Here is a 19,528-nt window from a genome sequence, read left to right on the forward strand (position 1 = left end):
GAGCACCTGTGGACAGTAATCCTGGGGGCTTTGTCACTCTTGCATTCATAACTGGTGCAAACTAATCTACTTGTTTGGAAATTTCACTGTGATTTTCCTCTATGATGGAGAAGATGTATTGTTAAGGCAAGATTGCGATAAATCACCGAGTCGATCTTAAAGCGGGAGATGGAAGCTTTATTCACCAACCGGCAGTCTGGATCCACCAGCTGGTGATTCAGGGGGTAGGCTGCAAGTCTACACCCTTTGACCCCTTCCCGGGGTTTGAGTACACCTTTTATAGTCCAAAACCATATTAAAGCATAAGTGGCTGTTGCTATGATTCAAAACCATAAACAAATGTCATAAGATCTAAAATCATAAGCAGAAAAGAGAGCAAGCCCAACATCCCTAGTTGTGTACACGTTAAAGAATGGTTACTAACATCTAGACAATCAATCCCAGACAGGGTACATTGCCCAAGAAAAACGGGAACCAAAGAGAGAACACTTTTACATTGTATAAGAACTGTCATTTTGTGTTGCCAAACATGCGATGCTAAGCAACTATTGATGGGTACAGACGTGGGGCTTTCCCTGGGAGAAGTATGTCTTACATGATGTGGCATCTCAGGGCAAAATGAAGTCTGTTTGGTCATTGCTCATATAGCCTGGCCCATAACAATATATGACAAGGAAATAGAACAACCCGTTTCTCCAGTTATTCTGTTCCATGGATTCTGGGGCTTCCACACAAGAGAATATTCACTGCGTCTTTTTTAGCTGTTGATCTTCAGTGATGGTTTTGAGAAATTCGTTTTCTTTCCAAGAACTCCTTCCAGAAATCAGTGTGGGGTAGATGCAGTGCTGTTTAACAGTTGGGGACTTAAACTCATTTCAAGAACATACTGTTTTTCTAGTGGAAAACATTGTGGGGAGAATTTTTTTTTTTATATTGCACAATTAAAGAAAAAAAATTATAAGCAGCACCCAATAGTTTTTAAAACATACCAGCAAGAACAGGGAGTAAGCTGAATGGTAAATTGTAAAGTTATTAACATGTTCGTTGCTGTTGCAACAGTTCTAAAGAAATGTGATATTGCCCATGAGGACATTGAACTCTGTGCCTTGTGCATAACTGAAGCACAATGAATATCTGCTACAGCAAGCTTTGCAAAGGCAAAAATAGCGTGAACTGGGGACATCCACAGGAGAGGGTTAAAATTCAGGTCATAACATTTACCAACTGGGAGAGTAGGGACATTTGTTAACTTTTTAAGTCTCAGTTTTCCCATCTTTAAAAGGGGAAGATTATGTGAACCTCTTCCTGGGACCTAGCACAGAGTCCTCAGTAGACGGAGGTGGTTGCTCTTAGGTCTCTGGTGATCCTCAGGGTTATTGTTTTTGTTGTTGTCATGACAACCATTGCTATTTTGGATGGAGCAAAACTTCAGTTTGTCAAATCTGATGGACTATACAGAGACATATAGAGAAGGGCAAGATTCTAGAAAGCGCTCTACATTCTGTTTATTCTTGGGTTTTGCTTTACACCCTGAAGATTAAGCTCAGGATCCCCAGTTTTCATTGAGAGCATTGAAAGAGAACGGTGAAATATGTCATGCCTGACTTCTAACCCCAGAATCACTCCATTTCTCTCAGGCTGTGTTTTATCAGGATCCACTAACATCTCTTGTCCAATTAATCTTTGGCCCTGTGTTCAGAGCTACAGGCCCCAGATGCACAGCATGGATGTTAACAGGTGGCAGAGGAGGTTGAGTGGCAGGCTCTGGCATGGGATGTGACGGCGTGTTTCCCTCCCACGATGGCCAGCTTGACATTACCTCACTTCACACGGTGCTGCGGGGCCCCGGGGTGCCTCACCTTATACAATAGCCACGGAAAAAAAAAAAAAGAGAGTGTTTTTCTTTTTCAGTTTATGAAATCAGGCATGAACATTATTTAAGCACCAAATGTCTGCTAGGTACTGTTTTAGCTTCTGCGGAAAATTATAGGGGACAAGATGCTGGAGAGGATAAGCCAGGTTCTACTCTTTAATTGTCTGGCATAATTTCAGAAATAGTTTTAAGAGTGGGAAAGAACAGATGGGGTGATCCGGAAAACAAGGTCTTGCAGTGGATGTGTGGAAGAGCCGGGTAGGGGACAGCTGGCTGGAACAACCCCCAGCCCAGTGGGCCCTGTGCACCTGCCCCTCCACTGCAGCCTTGTATACACCAGGTCATGGTTCTCCTAGATCCATGTGTTACCTAGTTAGCATTTTTCTTTCTTTTCTTTTTACTTAAATTTCTTCTTGTTGTTGTTCTTCTTTTCCTTTTTTTGGGGTGCTGGGAATTGAATCCAGGGCCACTTAACTGCTGAGCCACATCCCCAGCCCTTTTATTTATTTATTTACTTATTTATTTTGAGACAGGGCCTTGCTAAGTTGTGTAGGGCCTTGCTAAGTTACTGAGGCTGGCTTTGAACTCATGATCCTTCTGCCTCAGCCTCCCAAGATGCTGGGATTACAGGACTGTGCCACTGTGCCTGGCTTAAATTTCTCCTTAATGTTGATTTGCATCCCTACCATAACTTGAAAGTATCCATAAAAATAAATAAAAGGGAACAATGTTATCAACTAGCTGACTACCTCCAAGAGGCTGTAGGGTCAGATTGCTGTATAACACCCTCATCCTGAGAGTTAGTCTTTGACCTAAATAGGACCTGAACTGAAAAGCACCTGTCATCCCAGCAGCTCAGGAGGCTGAGGCAGGAGGATTGCAAGTTCAAAGCTGGCCTCAGCAATTTAGCAAGGTCCTAAGCAATTGAACAAGACCCTTATCTAAAAATCAAAAGATCTAGGGAATGTGGCTCAGGGGTTAAGTGCCACTGGGTTCAATCCCTCGAATCAAAAAATAAAATGAAATAAAATAAAAAAGAGGTGGCTGTCTTAGAATGTATGTCAGTGTGAGCTGAGGCAGCGTACCCCTGAAGCATTACTTAATGTTCTCCCACTCCCTAAAATCATCTCACAAGCCATCAGTTATGTAGACCCCTAGTCTGGCAAACTCTGTGTTACATGCGATAGTTGGTTTTCTGATTTTTCTGTCATTGGTGGTTCATGGATCCCAGGGAATCAGGTTCCTTTCTGTCTTCAGCCTTCCCTGGGGGTCACTGTCATTTATTAATAGAATAAAGTGCTCTCTTAATAATACCCACGGGCAGAGGAGCTGCTCTTTTAAAGGAATGCTGGGTCCAATTCTTTGTCAAATGGAGCATGTCACAGAGATAGGCGTGATCTCATGCTCCTTGTCTGTATGAAAACACTGCCATCAGGAAGCACTTTTCGGTCACTTCAGTGAGGACCTGGCTTTATTTGACCTCATCAGGCAAAGTGTGCAGTTCTCTGTAATAAACCCAAACTTTACTAAAGGGATCATGCGCTACCCAAGACTTTATTTTGCTATTGAATGAAAAGGAGCCTGGCAGACCTTCCCTTGGAACTGAGGGTGACATCCACAGCAGGCACCTGTCAAGCAGGGAGGTTTCTCTTTTCCCAATCTTACCTTCAGTTTAGTCATTCAGTCCATATCTATATGGCTTTGGACTAAAGTACTCCAATTCCTGGTCCAAAGGTAAGTGGTGTATTAACATCCTACAGCTCTGGGGTCAGAATTCACAATGGCCCTCAGCATTTTTTAAAGACTGTCTGAGATGTGGAAGAGTCTTGGCGAAGCCGACACTTCCCACATTCATCAGCTCACATGAGATCCATGATGTTCAGATTTGTACAAATCCCTTTCTCTCCGTGATGAATTTGCTTACCCCTTGATGGCAAGGCCTCTTAGAGCCTCAAATTATGCCCAGCAGTTCTTTTATTCTGTTCGCAGTGCTGAGGTCTGAACCCAGAGCTTTGCACAGGCTAATTAATAAGTGCTCTACCACCCAGCCATGCTACCAGCTCTTGTACCCAGAATTTACCAGGTGACTCCTCTGGCAATTCTGTGATTATTGAAAGCAATAAAACATCAGAGCCGGGCCGGCATGGTGGCCCATGCTTGTCATCTCAGCGGCTTGGGAGGCTGAGGCAGGAGGATCACAAGTTCAAAGCCAGCCTCTGCAACTTAGTGAGGTTCTGAGCAACTCAGCCAGACCCTGTCTCTGAATAAAATGTAAAAAGGGGCTGGGGGTATGGATCAGTGGTTATTCAGTGGATTGGTACCCCTGGGTTCAATCCCTGGTATCAAAAAAAACAAAAACAAAATAACCATCAGGTCTCACAGTATCACTGGGAATGGTTGTTCCTAAAATAAATTAAACAGGATGGAGCCCATTTTGTAATTACTTTCCATTAATCCATTTGTAGTTTTTGTGTCCTGTGCCATAGCTGGCCCTGAGAAAGGGCAGGGATGATTGTCCCCACCCTCATGGAACTCTGCCTCCAGAAGAAATAGGCCAGCAATTTAAGCATGCTGGGAAAATTGCAAATAGTAAGAAGCCCAGAGGTAGCTGAATGAGAAGCAGAGTCGGCGCTGCACCCTGGGAAGGAGGCAGTTGTCATCACAACCCAGATAGAATGTGCGTGAGATGGAAAAGGACCATTTAACCCACCTACCCATGTATCTGTCACCTGGGTCTCTTGGGTCTTCAGGAAGATATTAGGACACTACCTTATGGGCTTGTTTTCCCCTGCTGCTTACTGTGTATTATTGATTTTTTAATAGGTTATATACCAATATAATACAAAAGATTTAAAAAGTTAAAGACAAATTTCGTGTTTATGAAAGAGAGACATAAGAGAGGCTTGTGGGACCAAACCTGTTTGAAAAATAGAGTTCAAATCTTCAGGAGAAATTGAGAGTGATGAGTGTGAGTTCCCTTTTTTTTTTTTTTTTTTTTTTTGTACTGGGGATTGAACCCAGGGGAGCTTAGCCACAGAGCCACATCTCCCTTACTTTGTATTTTATTTAGAGACAGGGTCTCACTAAGTTGCTTAGGGCCTCACTAAGTTGCTGAGGCTGGCCTTGAACTCTTGATCCTCTTGCCTCAGCCTCTCCAGCCACTGGGATTATAGGCATGTGCCACCATGCCCAGTGAGTATGTGTTCTTATGAGCAAAGTGATTACAAAGATGGCAGATAGGCTATTTGAAAAAAAATTAAATAGACCTCCTTGCAAAGGCAATGTGCCCAAGTTCAAAACCTGTTTTGTAATCTCCAACTGGATGACCTCTGGCAGGTTACTTAACCTTATGGAATCTTGATTTCCCTAGCCTATAAAATGTGATAAAACACCACCTGGCCTCTCTGACAGGGTTGGTGTGATCGATCAAGGATTGGCAAATACAGCCTGCAGGTCTAATGCAGTCTACAGCCTAATTGTATAAATAAAGTTTTATTGGAATGCAGTCACACCCACTGATCACACATTGTTCACTACTGCTCTCTCACTCTGATGGCAGGCTGAGTAGATGCCACACAGGCATCATGTGGCCCTTTATGGGACACGTTTGCCAGACCTTGGGCTCGATGGTTGTGAGGTCAGTGAGTTCATTATAAAATTGAAATAAATATCACTTGACAGAGGTGTACAGGATAAATCTCTTTACAGGAAATATAAGGAAGGCTATGATTTGGTAGGTCTTAATGCTTTTTCTTAGAGCAGTATGTTCTGGGGAATATATATGACTTTCGCAGAAAATGCTCTAATTCCTGGTCCAAAGTTCCATGGTGTGATTAACTTCTGGCAGCTCTGGGGTCAGAATTCCCAATGGCCCTCAGCATTTTTTAAGGACTTTCTGATTTAACACAGGTAGCTGGGTATCATGGCAGAGCATCACACCTGGCTTGCAGGTCCTTGCAGGAGTTGGGTTCTGTGTCAGGGAGGTAATGGGACTTGCAGTAGTTTTCATTCTATGCCAGAATGAACCATGTTGTGAGTTCATGAGACAGGACTAGATAGAGACTTTTTGAACTGCAATTTCAAAAGGGCCTGTTACATGTCAGGCCTTAGTCTCAGTGCTGGGGACACTGTCCTTGCCCTGTGGACCTTACATGGTAGCCTTCATTTGCGCCTGGTGAAGGTCTTTTTTTTTTTTTTTTTTGGTACCAGGGAATGAACCCAGGGACACTTAACCACTGAGCCCCATCCCCAGCCCTATTTTGTATTTTATTTAGAGACAGGGTCTCACTGAGTTGCTTAGAGCCTTGCTAAATTGCTGAGGCTGGCTTTGAACTCATGCTCCTCCTGCCTCAGCCTCCCAAGCCACTGGGTTATAGGCGTGCACCACTGCACCCTGCTCCCCCAACTTCTTATGGTGTATTATTTGTTTTTTTTTAATAGGTTATATATTTATATGATAATTCAAAAGATTTTAGAAAGCAAAAAACAAATCTCATATCTATCCCTGACATGCAGCTGCGTATTCCCCACCTTAAATGTCACCACCATTGCCAATTTCTTTTATACCCATCCAGTGATATTCTGTGTGTACAAGCACACATGTCTATATGTCTATTCCATTTATTTATTTAAGGTTCTGTGTGCTTTTTATTTTTTATTATTAAAATTATTATTATTTTGGTACCAGGGATTGAAACCTGGAGGTGCCTAACCACTGAGCCACATCCCTTTTTATATTTTATTTAAAGACAGGGTCTCACTGATTTGCTTAGGACCACACTGAGTTGCTGAGTGTGGCTTTGAACTTGTGATCCTCCTACCACAGCCTCCTGAGCTATTGGGATTACAGGCATGCACTACCATGCCCAACTCATTTTTATTTTTTAAAATTTCAAGTGTGTTGAGAGTAGAAGGAGTAATACCATATCATCCACCTGGATTCCCTAGTAGTTAACATTCCCTGTATTTGCTTTATTTCTTTCCCTCCTTCTCCACTTATATTTACATTACCTTTTTTCTTCTGAACTTTTAAAAGTAAGGAGAAGATACCATCATAGGACAATTAAAACTTCAGCAGGCACATCTTAAGAATGAGATCATTCTACTACACACATATATAGCCATAGCTTCTTTTTAAAAAATATTTTATTTTTTAATTGTAGGTGGACATAATACCTTATTTTTTATGTGGTGCTAAGGATTGAATCCAGTGCGTCATATTTGTGAGGCAAGTGCTCTACCACTGAGCTATAACCCCAACCCCACGGTTTCTTTATCATACTCAAGAAATATAGCATTAGCCGTATGCAGTGGCGCACACCTGTAATCCCAGTGACTTGGGAGTGTGAGGCAAGATTGAAAGCTCAAGGCCAGCCTTAGCAACTTAGCAAGACCCTATCTCAAAATTAAAAGGCTAGGAATGTAGTTCAGTGGTAGCACACCCCTGGGTTCAATGCCTGGTACCATAGACAGAATTGTAGCAGTGATAGAATAATATTATCTAATACTTAGTCCTTACTCAGATTTTCCCAGTTATCCCACAAGGTGCCTTATAGTTTTGATTTTCCTTTTCTAAAAATGCAAGACCTGGACTGGGGATCTACAGTTGGTAGAGTGCTTGCCTTGCATGCACAAAGCCCTGGGTTCAATCCCCAGCACCTAAAAAAAGAAAAAAAAATACATAAGACCCTCTGAAGGATTCCTTGTTACCTTTGGTGATCTTGTCTGTCTGAAGCATTTGTCTGCTTTGCCTCCTCCTGATCTGTTCCTTTCTTGTGGATCTTTCACTTTTCTTCTCCGGAGAAGGTTTCAAAACCATTGCTCTCTCCAGCCCCTGCAGGTGTTGGCTGACCTTGAAGAACAGGATGGATCTGGACGTGGTGAACATGTTTGTGATTGCGGGCGGGACGCTGGCCATCCCCATCTTGGCATTTGTAGCCTCCTTTCTTCTGTGGCCTTCAGCACTGATAAGAATCTATTATTGGTAAGTTGATTATGTAATTGATGTTCTCAAGAGTACCATGATGTTATCTCCTCTGCCTGTCCCATTGTTCACCATCTGATGCTGGAATATTTCAAGCATGAAGAAAAGTTGAAAGACATGCACCCTCCTGAATTCTGGGAGAGTTGGGAAGAGTTGCTAGTTGCTTTTCATCAGGTTAAATTCTTGCAGATTTCTGGTAACACTTTGCTCTTGAGGTCATTACAACCCCAGAGCCCCTGGCTGGCTATGAGCAAGGACTATACATGTCTGTGGGGCTCCTTTGGTGTTTTCTCATCTCTGGATTCTGACCTAGCAGTGTCCTGGCAGGAGCAGCAATGTCACTGAAAAGTGAACTACAGCCAGGCGCGGTAGTGCATGCCTATAATCCCAGCGACTTGGGAGGCTGAGACAGGAGGATTGTGAATTCAAAGCCAGCCTCAGTAACTTTTAGTGAGGCATTTAGCAACTCAATGAGACCCTGTCTCTAAATTAAAAAAAAAAAAAGAAAAAAGTCCTGGTGATGTGGCTCAGTCAGATCAATCCCTGGTACTTAAAAAAAAAAAAAAAAAAAAAACAGTGTTAGAAACTCCAGGACCAGTGACAATGAGAAGCATGTGTAGGGCAGAATGCCTTGGAGTTGCTCTAAATTATAAAGTGACAGAAAGAAGTTTCAAAAATGTTTGTCATTTTTGTTCCACCTTGTTTCTTGCTGTATCTGCATACCACTTGTTTTTTTCTTTTGTATTTTCTTTAGAGTAAGTCATCTTTTTTTTTTTTTAACTTCAAATTTATTCATTTAAAAAGTGATGTGCCAGACATGGTGGCACAAGTCTGTAATCCCGGTGCCTCGGGAGGCTGAGGCAGGAGGATCACAAAGTTCAAGGCCAGAATCAGCAACTTAGCAAGACCCTGTCTCCAAATAAAACATAAAAAGGGCTGGGTATCTGGCTCAGTGACTAAGCACCCCTGGATTCCATCCCCTGTACCAAAAAAAGAGAAGAAAAGAAAAAGGACTGAGGACATAGCTCAGTGGTAGAGTGCTCCTGGGTTCAATCCCTGGTCCAAAACAAAAAAGTGATATATATATATATATATATATCACCACTGTAAATTGCAAGCTTGCCCTAAGTACCATAAGTGGAAAGTTAATATAAAAAAAAAAAAAAAACACAGTGACATTAGAGAACCTAGTTAAGTTCTAGCCCTGATACTGTTGTGGGCCAAAGGCTCTGAGCCTCTTTTCTCCTTGGTACCTGGAATAAGAGACCAGAAAGGTGGGGCTGCCCTGCACAGAGCCTTTGTCCTTGGGGGGAATCAGGTTAGCACTTGAAAAGGAAGTGCTCATGATTCTTTTCTTCCTGTCCATTTATCAAATAAACCCACCCCTCTTGCCCCCATGGTAAAATGGACACCGGTTTCTCTGTGCCGGGTAAGCACACTGGGGTTTAACTGGGACTTGGGGAAGGTGGAGGAGCTTTGGTAACTCCTATACACAGAAGACTGCTGTTGACTGGCCCTTCTTTCTGGCTCCCCTTGGTTTGAGTGTGGAATTTTCCACCTGCCACCAGGCTCTGATCCTGGAAAAGAAGCTAATTGAACAGAAGGCAGCTTTTCATCTTTTACTGTTTCACTGTCTTTTAGGATGAGTGAGGAGTGGTGACCTCTTCAGAGGATCATCTAGGACCCTCTTCTGCATGGGCAAAAGCCTTTAGCTACTTAAATGGCAGTGCCCTTACAGCACTGGTAACAGGAATTCTGGGTGGTCCCCAGATGGGGAGGCCAGGGATGTGTCCCCATCTTATGGCCCTTCCAAGGCACCATGGGCTTCCACACACAAATGCCATTTTTTTTTGTTGTTGTTGTTAAATCTAATTGGAGCTGAGAATACAGCTCACTGATGTAGATTGTAACCATGGATATGGCTGCACACAGAGGTGTGATTATAAAAGGCTAATTCCACCCACCTCGTGGGAGGCCAGACTCCATCCTGCCTTGGTCTCTCAACTCCCAGGCTCCCCAGGCTCTCAAGGAGAAGGCTGTCCGAGTAATTTTGATTTTTAAAGAGGAAAAATAAACTCATGGGAAATATTTCATCTTTATGTTGAATTCAAATTGGCATAATATAAAATTCACCGTGTTGAAGTAAATAGTTCAGTGGTTTTGTTGTTGTACAGTTGTTGCCACTATCTAATTCTGGAACTCTTCCACCTCCCCAAAGGAACCCCCATTCTGGTTAGCAGTCACCCTGAGTTGCTTTCTTTCCCCATCTCCTGGCAATCACTAATTTTTGTCTCTTTGGGATTTGCCTGTTATGGACATTTCATATAAATGGGATCATACACTATATGGCCTTTCTTTCTTTCACTTAGCGTGGTTTTTTAAAGTTTTGTCCATGTTGTGTGTGCATCAATACTTCATTCCTGTGATAGCTGAATAACTGTGCGGTGGTTTCTGTCCTCCACAATTCATGTTGAGGTTTGATTCCCACTATAACAGCACTGAGAGGTAGTGGAGCCTTTAAGAGGTGATTAGGTCATTAAGAGGGATTAGCGCAGTTCTAGCAGAGCTGGATTAGCTATTGCATGACAGTGGGTTGTTATAAAGCAAGGCAGATCCGCATGTTTTGTCTTTTCTGCACATGCCCACTTTCCCTCCTGCTTTTTGCTAAGTTGAAGCAGACAAAGCCCTCACCAGAAGCTGAGCAGAGGTCAGCACCATATTCTTGGACTTGCCAACCTCCAGAATCATGAATCACCAAAAAAAAAAAAAAAATCCCCACAAACCTCTTACTTTTGAAAATTACCCAATGTCAGGTATTTTGTTATAAAAACAGACTAAGACAATATGATTCTACCACATTTTGTTTATCCATCCAACTGTTGATGGACATTTTGGATGTTGCCCACGTTTTGTCTATTATGAATCATACTGCATTGCAAAAAATTCATTTTTATTGAGCCCAGGGGCAATCCACCACTAAGCTGCATCTTCATCCCTTTTTATTTTTTATTTTGAGTCAGACTGGCCTCAAACTTGCAATCCTCCTGCCTTAGCATCCCAAGTCACTAGTATTATAGGCATGTACCTGGCTCAATGCATGTGATCTTTTTTTTTTTTTTTTTTAGAGAATTTTTAATATTTATTTTTTAGTTCTCGGCGGACACAACATCTTTGTTGGTATGTGGTGCTGAGGATCGAACCTGGGCCGCACCCATGCCAGGCGAGCGTACTACCGCTTGAGCCACATCCCCAGCCCCAATGCATGTGATCTTAAAGCCTGCCCGTTCTGGTCACCCAGCTCAGAGCAGTGGCCCAGAGACAAACACAATGCTCTTATCTTGTGAACTCAAACACACAGGCCGAGAAGGCCCAGCTGGGTTGAAAAGTATGGGGGAAAAAAAATCCTGGAAAACCTTTCGGATCTTGCCAGATGGCATTGTGATATGGAGATTATGATGACAGTAACAACGCCCAGGATGCCATGGCAGAGAGCTGTCAGAAGTCCTGTGAGTGGCTTCCACTGCTGAACTGAAAAGCACAGCCTGTTTCCACCAAAGAAACTCTCGACAGGTGACATTTATGCAGTGGTTGTCAGAGAATGAACAACTTTACCCTTATCTCCTTCAATCACAGCTACTCCAAAGGCCTTCCTCTGCTCAGCTGCCCAAAATAAACTGGCAGACCTGAGTGAGTCAGGTTAAGTTTCAAGATTGCCAGACAAACGGGAACAGCAGGCAGCAGAGGTAGCTCCACACCCCGAACACAACCCCCACTCCCCTACCCTGCCCTGTTGCCTGTCCCAGTACAAGGGCTTGGTGAGCTCATCTCAGCACGAGCTACTGACTCCCTCTGGGATCTTGGAGTACAGAGAGAGGTGCCCCTGGTAGTCCACAGTTAAGTCTTAAGATCAGCTCTCTTTGGAATAAATTGTCCCTGGCCACCTCATTTCCATAGTGACTGGAACCGTAGTTGCTCCTACAGAAGGTGCCAGATGCTTTGCCATGAGTTGACAGAGAAGCACAACTGGGGGTTCTGTAGCTACGGTGGATGAGCAGCTTTTGCTCCCTCAGAGGCTGTTCTGACTTTCATTGCATAATGAAAATATCAGGGCTTCCCAGGGTGAAAAAGACTGAGATTTTTTTCTAAGTTTTTTGCTTTTCCAAAGAAACTTGTTTGTGCAATAAAGATAAGAAATCTTAGCAAATAATTTGCTTGTATACATACAAGAGAGAAGAATGGATAAGGGTCAGAAATGAAGAAATAAAACTGACACTGTTTGCAGGTGGCAGGCTTGTATGCATAAAAAGTCTAAAAAAAAAATCTGTAGACAATTTATTGGAATTAATAGGTAAATTTGGCTAGGTTGCTGAATACAAGATAAGTAACCCCAAATCAGTTGTACTCCCATAGGCCAGCAACAAACAGAGAATGAGAGTGTCATGAGACCATTTACCATAGTATCAACAATTATAAAATACTGAGGCTAAGTCTAGAGAACAATATGGAAGAATTCTACACAGAAAACTACAATGTATTCATGAGAGAAAGTTAAAAAGACCTAAATGAGGGCTGGGGCCATAACTCAGTGGTAGAGTGTTTGCCTAGCATGCGAGAGACACTGAGTTCAATCCTCAGTACCATAAAAATAAATAAATAAAACAAAGAGCATTGTGTCCATCTACAATTTAAAAAAAACATTTTTTAAAAATGACCTAAATGAATAGAAGAACAGACTATATTTATGGGATGGAAAACTTCTTATTATAGAGATGTCAGATTTCCCTACAGTGATCTGTGGATTTCGTGTACATGCATTTGAAATCCCAGCAGATTTTTTTTTTAATGGATTTTAATAAGCTTATTCTTACGTTTACAGGAAAAGCAAAGGGCTAATTAAGCAAGATGATTTTGAAGGAGAACAAAGCTAGATGATTTATATTACTAGCTATCAAGACTGTTTGTAAAGTTATAATAATCAAGTCATGTGAAATTAATACAGAGGGAAGCAGATAGACCCAGAGAGTCTAGCAAGAGACGGAGATATGGGGTTTTGATTTTTTTTTTTTTTTTTTTTTGCATGGTGGATCAAACCCAGGGCCTTACACATGCTAGTCAAGTGCTGTTCCACTGAAGTGCTCCAGCCCTGTCTGTCTCTGTCTCTTTCTCTCTCTCTCTCTCTCTCTCTCTCTTTGGTAACAGGGATGGAACCCAGGGACACTTAACCACTGAGTCATATCCCCAGCCCTTTTTCATATTTTATTTAGAGACAGGGTCTTGCTGAGTTGCTTAGGGTCTCACTAAATTGCTGAGGTTGATTTGAACTTGCAATCCTCTTGCCTCAGCCTCCTGAGCCACCACGGGATTACAGGCCTGGGATTACAGGCTCCAGCCCTATCTCTTGATCTCTGACAAAGGTAGCAGTGGGGTAAGTGGACTGGGTTAACTAGATATCCATGGAAAACAAAGCTTAATCTTGACCCCTTTAGTTGGCAGAATTACTAAATTGGTTTCTCAAAGATGTCCCCTCCCTAATCCCCAGGATCTATGATTCTGATGACATACCATTACCATGGTGGTTATGTTATATAGAGTTATGTTGTATGTAGCTGATTTTAAAACAGGGGGATGTCCACGTGGGCCTGACCTAATGACATTAACCCTTAAAAGCAGAGGTGCACAAGCTGGTTGTGGTGGTGCACCTCGGTAATCCCAGCGACTCAGAAGCCAGAGGCAGGAGGATGGTAAATTCAAGTCCAGCCCAAACGAGTGCTATTGAGTATGAGTTTCTTTCTTTTTATTGTGGAAAAATATACATGACATTTAAAAAATAAACGTGTGAAGATATGCAGAAATTGTAACCTTTATGCATTGCTGGTGTGACTGTAAAATGGCATAGTGACTGTGAACAAATTTAGTGTTTCCTCAGAACAGAAAACAAAATTAACATACAATCTAGCAATTCCACTCCATAGGTATATACCACAAAGCACTGAAAGTAAGGACTCAAACAATATTCATATGCTAATATTCATAACAGCAATCTTTAAAATAGTCAAAAGATGGAAACAAATGGCTGGGCATGGTGGCACATGCCTGTAATCCCAGAGGCTTGGGAGGCTGAAGCAGGAAGATTGCAAGTTCAAGGCCAGCCTCAGCAATTTAGCCAGGCCCTAAGCAACTCAGTCACTTAGGGCCTGGCTAAGTTGCTGAGGCTGACTTTGAACTCGTGATCCTCCTGTCTCAGCCTCCTGAAATGCTGGGATGACACGGTGTGTGCCACTGTGCCCAGCTTGGGCTTCTTGATTTAGATCAATAGAGTCTTCAATGACTTCTGTCCCTGAAATAGGAGCAGTTTGGCTTCTTTACTAAATCTGGTAAAGAACTTGATCTTGAGACATTTATTCATCCCAACTTAATTCTTCTGATTGTTTCTGTTCCGTAAAGTGGCAGCTAAGTCTAATCTCCAACTTTGTGAGTCAGAATTTACTCTTATCATTCAACCAAAGAAATTAGGCCACGAGTTTTTCCTTCTGGGCCATTGCATCATTTTTTAGCTGGCCTAACCGCTTAGAATCCTTTAGCTGTTCTTTCATTGAGGGTGTCATTTTAAGTTCATGAAAATATTTGTTCCTTCTGCTCCCCGTTTCTGGAGCCATAGGTCGGGTTTTCCAGTTCCAGGGAGCTCCACCTGGTGACGGGGTCCTCACTTGCCAGCCCTGGCTCTCTCCACCCTGGGTTCAGTGGGCCTAGCTGGCCACGCCCTGGCCTCTGGGTTTTACACCTTTCCCAAGGTCTTCAGCGAATGCTTATTGAATATCCAGTAGCTTGCTCAGGCCTCGCCTAGTCCAGAAGGGCTTCCCAGATCCTCCTTGATCTGTATGAGAGTTCTAGAGAATTTGAAGACTATTAAAAAGTAACGAAGAAAATACAAAAGAACCCATAATCCCTTGAGTCATTTTCTTTAATTCCTCTGTTGTTCTTTCTGCCTCTCTCCCCCCACCTTATCAGCGTATAATTCAAAATGTTTTAGCAGAATCAGAATCAGACTCCATAGTATAAAAAATTGGGTCCTGTTTTTGTTTTGTTTTTTGTTTTTGGTACTGGGGATTGAACTCGGGGGCACTCGACCACTGAGCCACATCTCTAGACCTATTTTGCATTTTATTTAGAGACAGGGTCTCACTGAGTTGTTTAGTGCCTCACGGTTGCTCAAGCTGTCTTTGAACTCCTGATCCTCCTGCCTCAGCCTCCTGAGCTACTAGGATTACAGTTGTGCCCAGTGGGTCCTGCTTTTTACTTGAAATAATGTCATAGATATTTTTCCATATTATTGAATATTCTTTAAACCTCTTTAAATAACAAAAACACGACATTGTGTAGCAATTTAGTGATTTAGGTAATACATTTTCTATTAATGGACACTAAGATTAACATTGATTAACATTCTGATTTTATTTATTTTCTTTTTTGTTTCCTTTCCCCGCCCCACTGTCTTTATTTTATTTATTTATTTTTTCATGCTAGAGATTGAACCCAAGAGCACTTTACCACTGAGCAACATCCCTAGACTTTTTGTATTTTTTTTTTCTTTTAATACAGGGTCTCACTAAGTTGCAGAGGGTCTTCACTAAGTTGCTGAGGCTGGCCTCCGACTTGCAATCCTCCTACCATAGTCTCCTGTGCCACCATGTCCAACTTCTTTTTCTAATTTTTTTTTTTTTACATTTTTTTTAGTTGTCAATGGACCTTTATTTTATTTATTTATATGTGGTGCTGAGAATCAAACCCAGTGCCTCACACATGCAAGGGCTCTACCATGAGCCACAACCCCTGCCCATTCCTTTTCTAATTTTAATAACACTGTTTGAAAATGTTAAAAAATTATTTTTCGGGGCTGGGGATATGGCTCAAGCGGTAGCGCGCTCTCCTGGCATGCGTGCGGCCCGGGTTCGATCCTCACCACCACATACAAACAAAGATGTTGTGTCCACCGAAAGCTTAAAAAAAATAAATATTAAAAAAAAAAATCTCTCTCATTTCTGGAAGTACAATCACTAAGTCAAAGGGCATGAGGACTGTTTTGTTTTGGTGGTGCTAAGGATCAAACCCAAGGCATTGCACATGCTGGGAAGGTGCTCTACCACTGAGCTACAAAAGGTGTATCTTGTTGGGATTTTTTTTTTTTTTTTTTGGTACCAGGGATTGAACTTGGGGGTTCTTAATCACTGAGCCACATTCCCAGCACTTTTTATTTTTTATTTTAGGACAGAATCTTGCTAAGTTGCTGAGGCTGACTTTGAACTTGGGATCCTCGTGCCTCAGTGTCCCAAGCCCCTAGGATTACAGGCGTACACTTCTGTAACCAGTGAATTTTCTCTTTTAACCTTTCCTATATCCTTGGCAGAATGCAACATTTCCCCATGTTGTTGATGAAGAAATTGAGGTTCAAAATCATATAGTTAAAGCCAGGTGTGGTGGTACATGCCTGTAATCCCAGCAGTTTAGGATGTTTAGGAAGGAGGATCACAGGTTCAATTTAGTGAGACTGCAGGCAACTTAGACTCTGTCTCGAAATAAAAAAAGGCTCAGGATGTGCCTCAATGGTTAAGCACCCTTGAGTTCGATCCCTGGTATAAAAAAAAAAAAAAAGAAAAAGAAAAAAAAATTGTATAGTTAGTAAATGAATGAGCCAGGATATGAATGAATGAAAAAGTTCACATTATGGTGCCATGGTTTAGAATTTTGAAATATGCTCACTTCCTGATAAGGAGAGCTTTTAAGCTAGCCAACTTTATTGCATTTTTAATCTTTTGTGTAGGCAATGCACTCATTGAAAAATACCAAAAAGAACACAAAAGTCTCCCTCCCACTTCTGTTCTGTTCCACTTACTTCTCACCTCATTCTCTACCTCCGCTCTAGCTACTTGTCTTAATGATGCCTTTTTAGTGTTCCCACACTTTTGTGTGCAGATACAAGTAAATAAGACTCTAAATCCTTATTTCCCTTTCCCCTTATTTTTACACAAATGTTAAGACCAGTGGGTTAAGGTTATTTGCTTTTATAGGACTTTGCTTCTTTTTTAGTGCAAAGTACATCACAAAGTGAATCTCTGATTGAATTAATTATTTTTGCTCTTGGAGAGCTTCTTCACGTACAGAGTTTAGTTTGTTTCTATGGTAATTTCATATTGAAATTGATATGGGGCCAAACTGCACCACTTCCAAGTCTTATGTAACCATCAGAAGCCGAGCTTCAGCCCCCCGCCATATGTTGTGAGAATCAGAGCCAGAGGACAGGGTGCACACGGTTCCCAGGAAAGAAGTTAGCCCTCTGAAGTCTCCAGAAATGTATTTTAGCAAGAGGTTTATTAAATGTGACCTGTTTCTTAAGAAAACACCTCTTTTCCCTTCCTAGTGCTCCTTGAGGTTGAAGTCCTGGGTGGTCTCCCAGACAGTAAGACCTGGGAGAAGTTTGTCCTACCACTAAGCAGGACATCAAGAGAGGACCGGTCACCCTCCTGAAGCCACTTACCAGAGCATGCTACCTTTATCTTCCCTTAGGTACTGGCGGAGGACGTTGGGCATGCAGGTCCGCTACGTGCACCATGAAGACTATCAGTTCTGTTACTCCTTCCGGGGCAGACCGGGGCACAAGCCGTCCATCCTCATGCTCCACGGATTCTCTGCGCACAAGGACATGTGGCTCAGTGTGGTCAAGGTGCAGTTCCAAAGCCTTCTCTCTCAGACAGAAAAGGTTTCCACTTGCATGTGACATCATGGGCAATGATGGAAAGCCAAGGGAACCCAAGACCGCGCAGTTCAAGTTCAGTCTCAAAATCAACACAGTGCCGTCTTCAAACTCTTTTGTCAGAAGAAGTTGATTGAGTTGAATATTATTTGTGAAACTTTAGAAAGCTTTTAACCTTGTGAATATTTGTTTAGGGAAGGTTTCTAACCTAGGCTGGGATTTTAAAAACCATTTATGCCTTTTTTTTTTTTTAATGGGCACTAAGGATTGAACTCTGGGACCCTTGACCACTGAGCCCCATCCCCAGCCCTATTTTGTATTTTATTTAGAGACAGGGTCTCACTGAGTTGCTTAGGGCCTCGCTTTTGCTGAGGCTGGCTTTGAACTCGCGGATCCTCCTGCCTCAGCCTCCTGAGCCGCTGGGATTACAGGGGTGCACCACTGTGCCCAGCCATTTATTATTTTATACTCCAGGATTCCTTTCTCTCCCCCTGCCTCATGCTGGTTTTGCTCCTTCCTCCCCTCTCCCACTTCTACTTCTGCTTTTTTTTTTTTTCTTGCCAGAGAAATGTTCTTGATCTGGCAGCTTCCTGGAATAGTTTTCCAGCTCACTTTTTGCCCAGGTGTATGTGGTGAGGTGCATGCTGTACTTGGTAAGAGTGAACAGGTAGTGAAGGCTGGAGCTTGCAGAAGTCATGGGAGGACAGCGGCATCTCAGGCTCCCACCCCCAGCAGGTATTATTTGGACTGAGAAGAAAAGGCTCACATAGCTTCTACTGTCTTGGTCAATGGTACCTTCTAGTTCCAAACACCACCATGAAGATAGCCTCACTTCCTATCCCCACCTCAGATAAACATCTTCTATATGACTGGATGTTTATTGCTGATAACTGATGTTTCTCAGTTTCCTGTTTAAAAGTGGTATCTTCTCTGCATGGAAGAGGTGGTTTAGGGAAACGATAGTCGCAAGAATTAGATCTTAGCTGGACGCGGTGATGCACATCTGTAATCCCTGCGGCTTGGGAGGCTGAGGCAGGAGGATCATGAGTTCAAAGCCAGCCTCAGCAACTTAGTGAGGCACTAAGGAACTCGGTGAGACCCTGTCTCTAAATAAAATACAAAATAGGGCTGGGGATGGGGCTCAGTGATTGAGTGCTCCTGAGTTCAATTCCCAGTACCAAAAAAAAAGTATTAGACCTCAATGCCAAGAAAAAAAAATTGAAATCAGCATCAGGGTGACAAGACATAGTTTTTGGGAAAACATTGCTCTTCTTGGCTCTGGAGATGGGCAGGACTCTGGGAAGATCATCCTTCCTGTTTCCTTCGGTGGCTGTACAGCTAGAGTGAACTGTGGAAGGAAAAGGAAAGGAAGATGGCCGTGCTCAGCAGTGTCAAGAAAGAGTGGGAGAGAGCCTGCTGGCCTGAGCTCTGTCTCCTCTTCCCACTCCTCCCCTGAGCCCCTTTCCATCTATGTCTTAGTCTTTGGAGGCCTCTGCTCCCTGTGAGGCTACTGACCATGCTTATTCATAGTAGTCGGGTAAAACAGGCCCAAGAAAGGCTGTCCAGGTCTTGGCAAGACAGATGGACCTGCCAGCAAAGTGAGCAGTCACCCTTTGCACACCACACACTGATTCTCTGGGTCTCTGTATCCTTAGTTCCTGCCAAAGAACCTGCACTTGGTCTGCGTGGACATGCCAGGACACGAGGGCACCACTCGCTCCTCCCTGGATGACCTGTCCATAGATGGGCAAGTCAAGAGGATACATCAGGTAAGCAGGAGGCGCCCCCCAAATTTCCAAGACTGGGTCTTGCACATCATCCCATGCCCGACCCTTAGGAGAAGGAAAGAGAATTTCACACTGACTCCTGACCAGTCTCCAGAACATTCTGTCTGAAAGTGATCACAAAGCAAATGGCAGGCGGA

At 42.8% G+C, this 19,528-nt stretch overlaps 1 protein-coding gene and 1 long non-coding RNA gene across 4 annotated transcripts in view; one reads left to right on the plus strand and one right to left on the minus strand.

The window, feature by feature from the left end:
- Window positions 1–19,528, plus strand: part of Abhd6 (abhydrolase domain containing 6, acylglycerol lipase) — a 44,453-nt gene that overhangs the window by 11,862 nt on the left and 13,063 nt on the right. For all 3 annotated transcript variants that reach the window (XM_013362061.4, XM_005317168.5, XM_021730844.3), the window contains 3 exons: window positions 7,704–7,856; window positions 17,418–17,574; window positions 19,260–19,373. In XM_013362061.4, the coding sequence (XP_013217515.1) occupies window positions 7,738–7,856; window positions 17,418–17,574; window positions 19,260–19,373 (390 nt within the window). In that variant the 5' untranslated portion in view covers window positions 7,704–7,737. The remainder of the gene's footprint in view (window positions 1–7,703; window positions 7,857–17,417; window positions 17,575–19,259; window positions 19,374–19,528) is intronic.
- On the minus strand, window positions 157–7,804 carry LOC144375073 (uncharacterized). Its single transcript, XR_013434470.1, has 2 exons — window positions 7,583–7,804; window positions 157–1,859 (listed from the first exon to the last, which is right to left on the minus strand). It is a non-coding gene; the product is annotated as an uncharacterized LOC144375073 (long non-coding RNA).

This window comes from Ictidomys tridecemlineatus, chromosome 2, assembly GCF_052094955.1.
Source record: "Ictidomys tridecemlineatus isolate mIctTri1 chromosome 2, mIctTri1.hap1, whole genome shotgun sequence".
NCBI classification, from domain to species: domain Eukaryota; kingdom Metazoa; phylum Chordata; class Mammalia; order Rodentia; family Sciuridae; genus Ictidomys; species Ictidomys tridecemlineatus.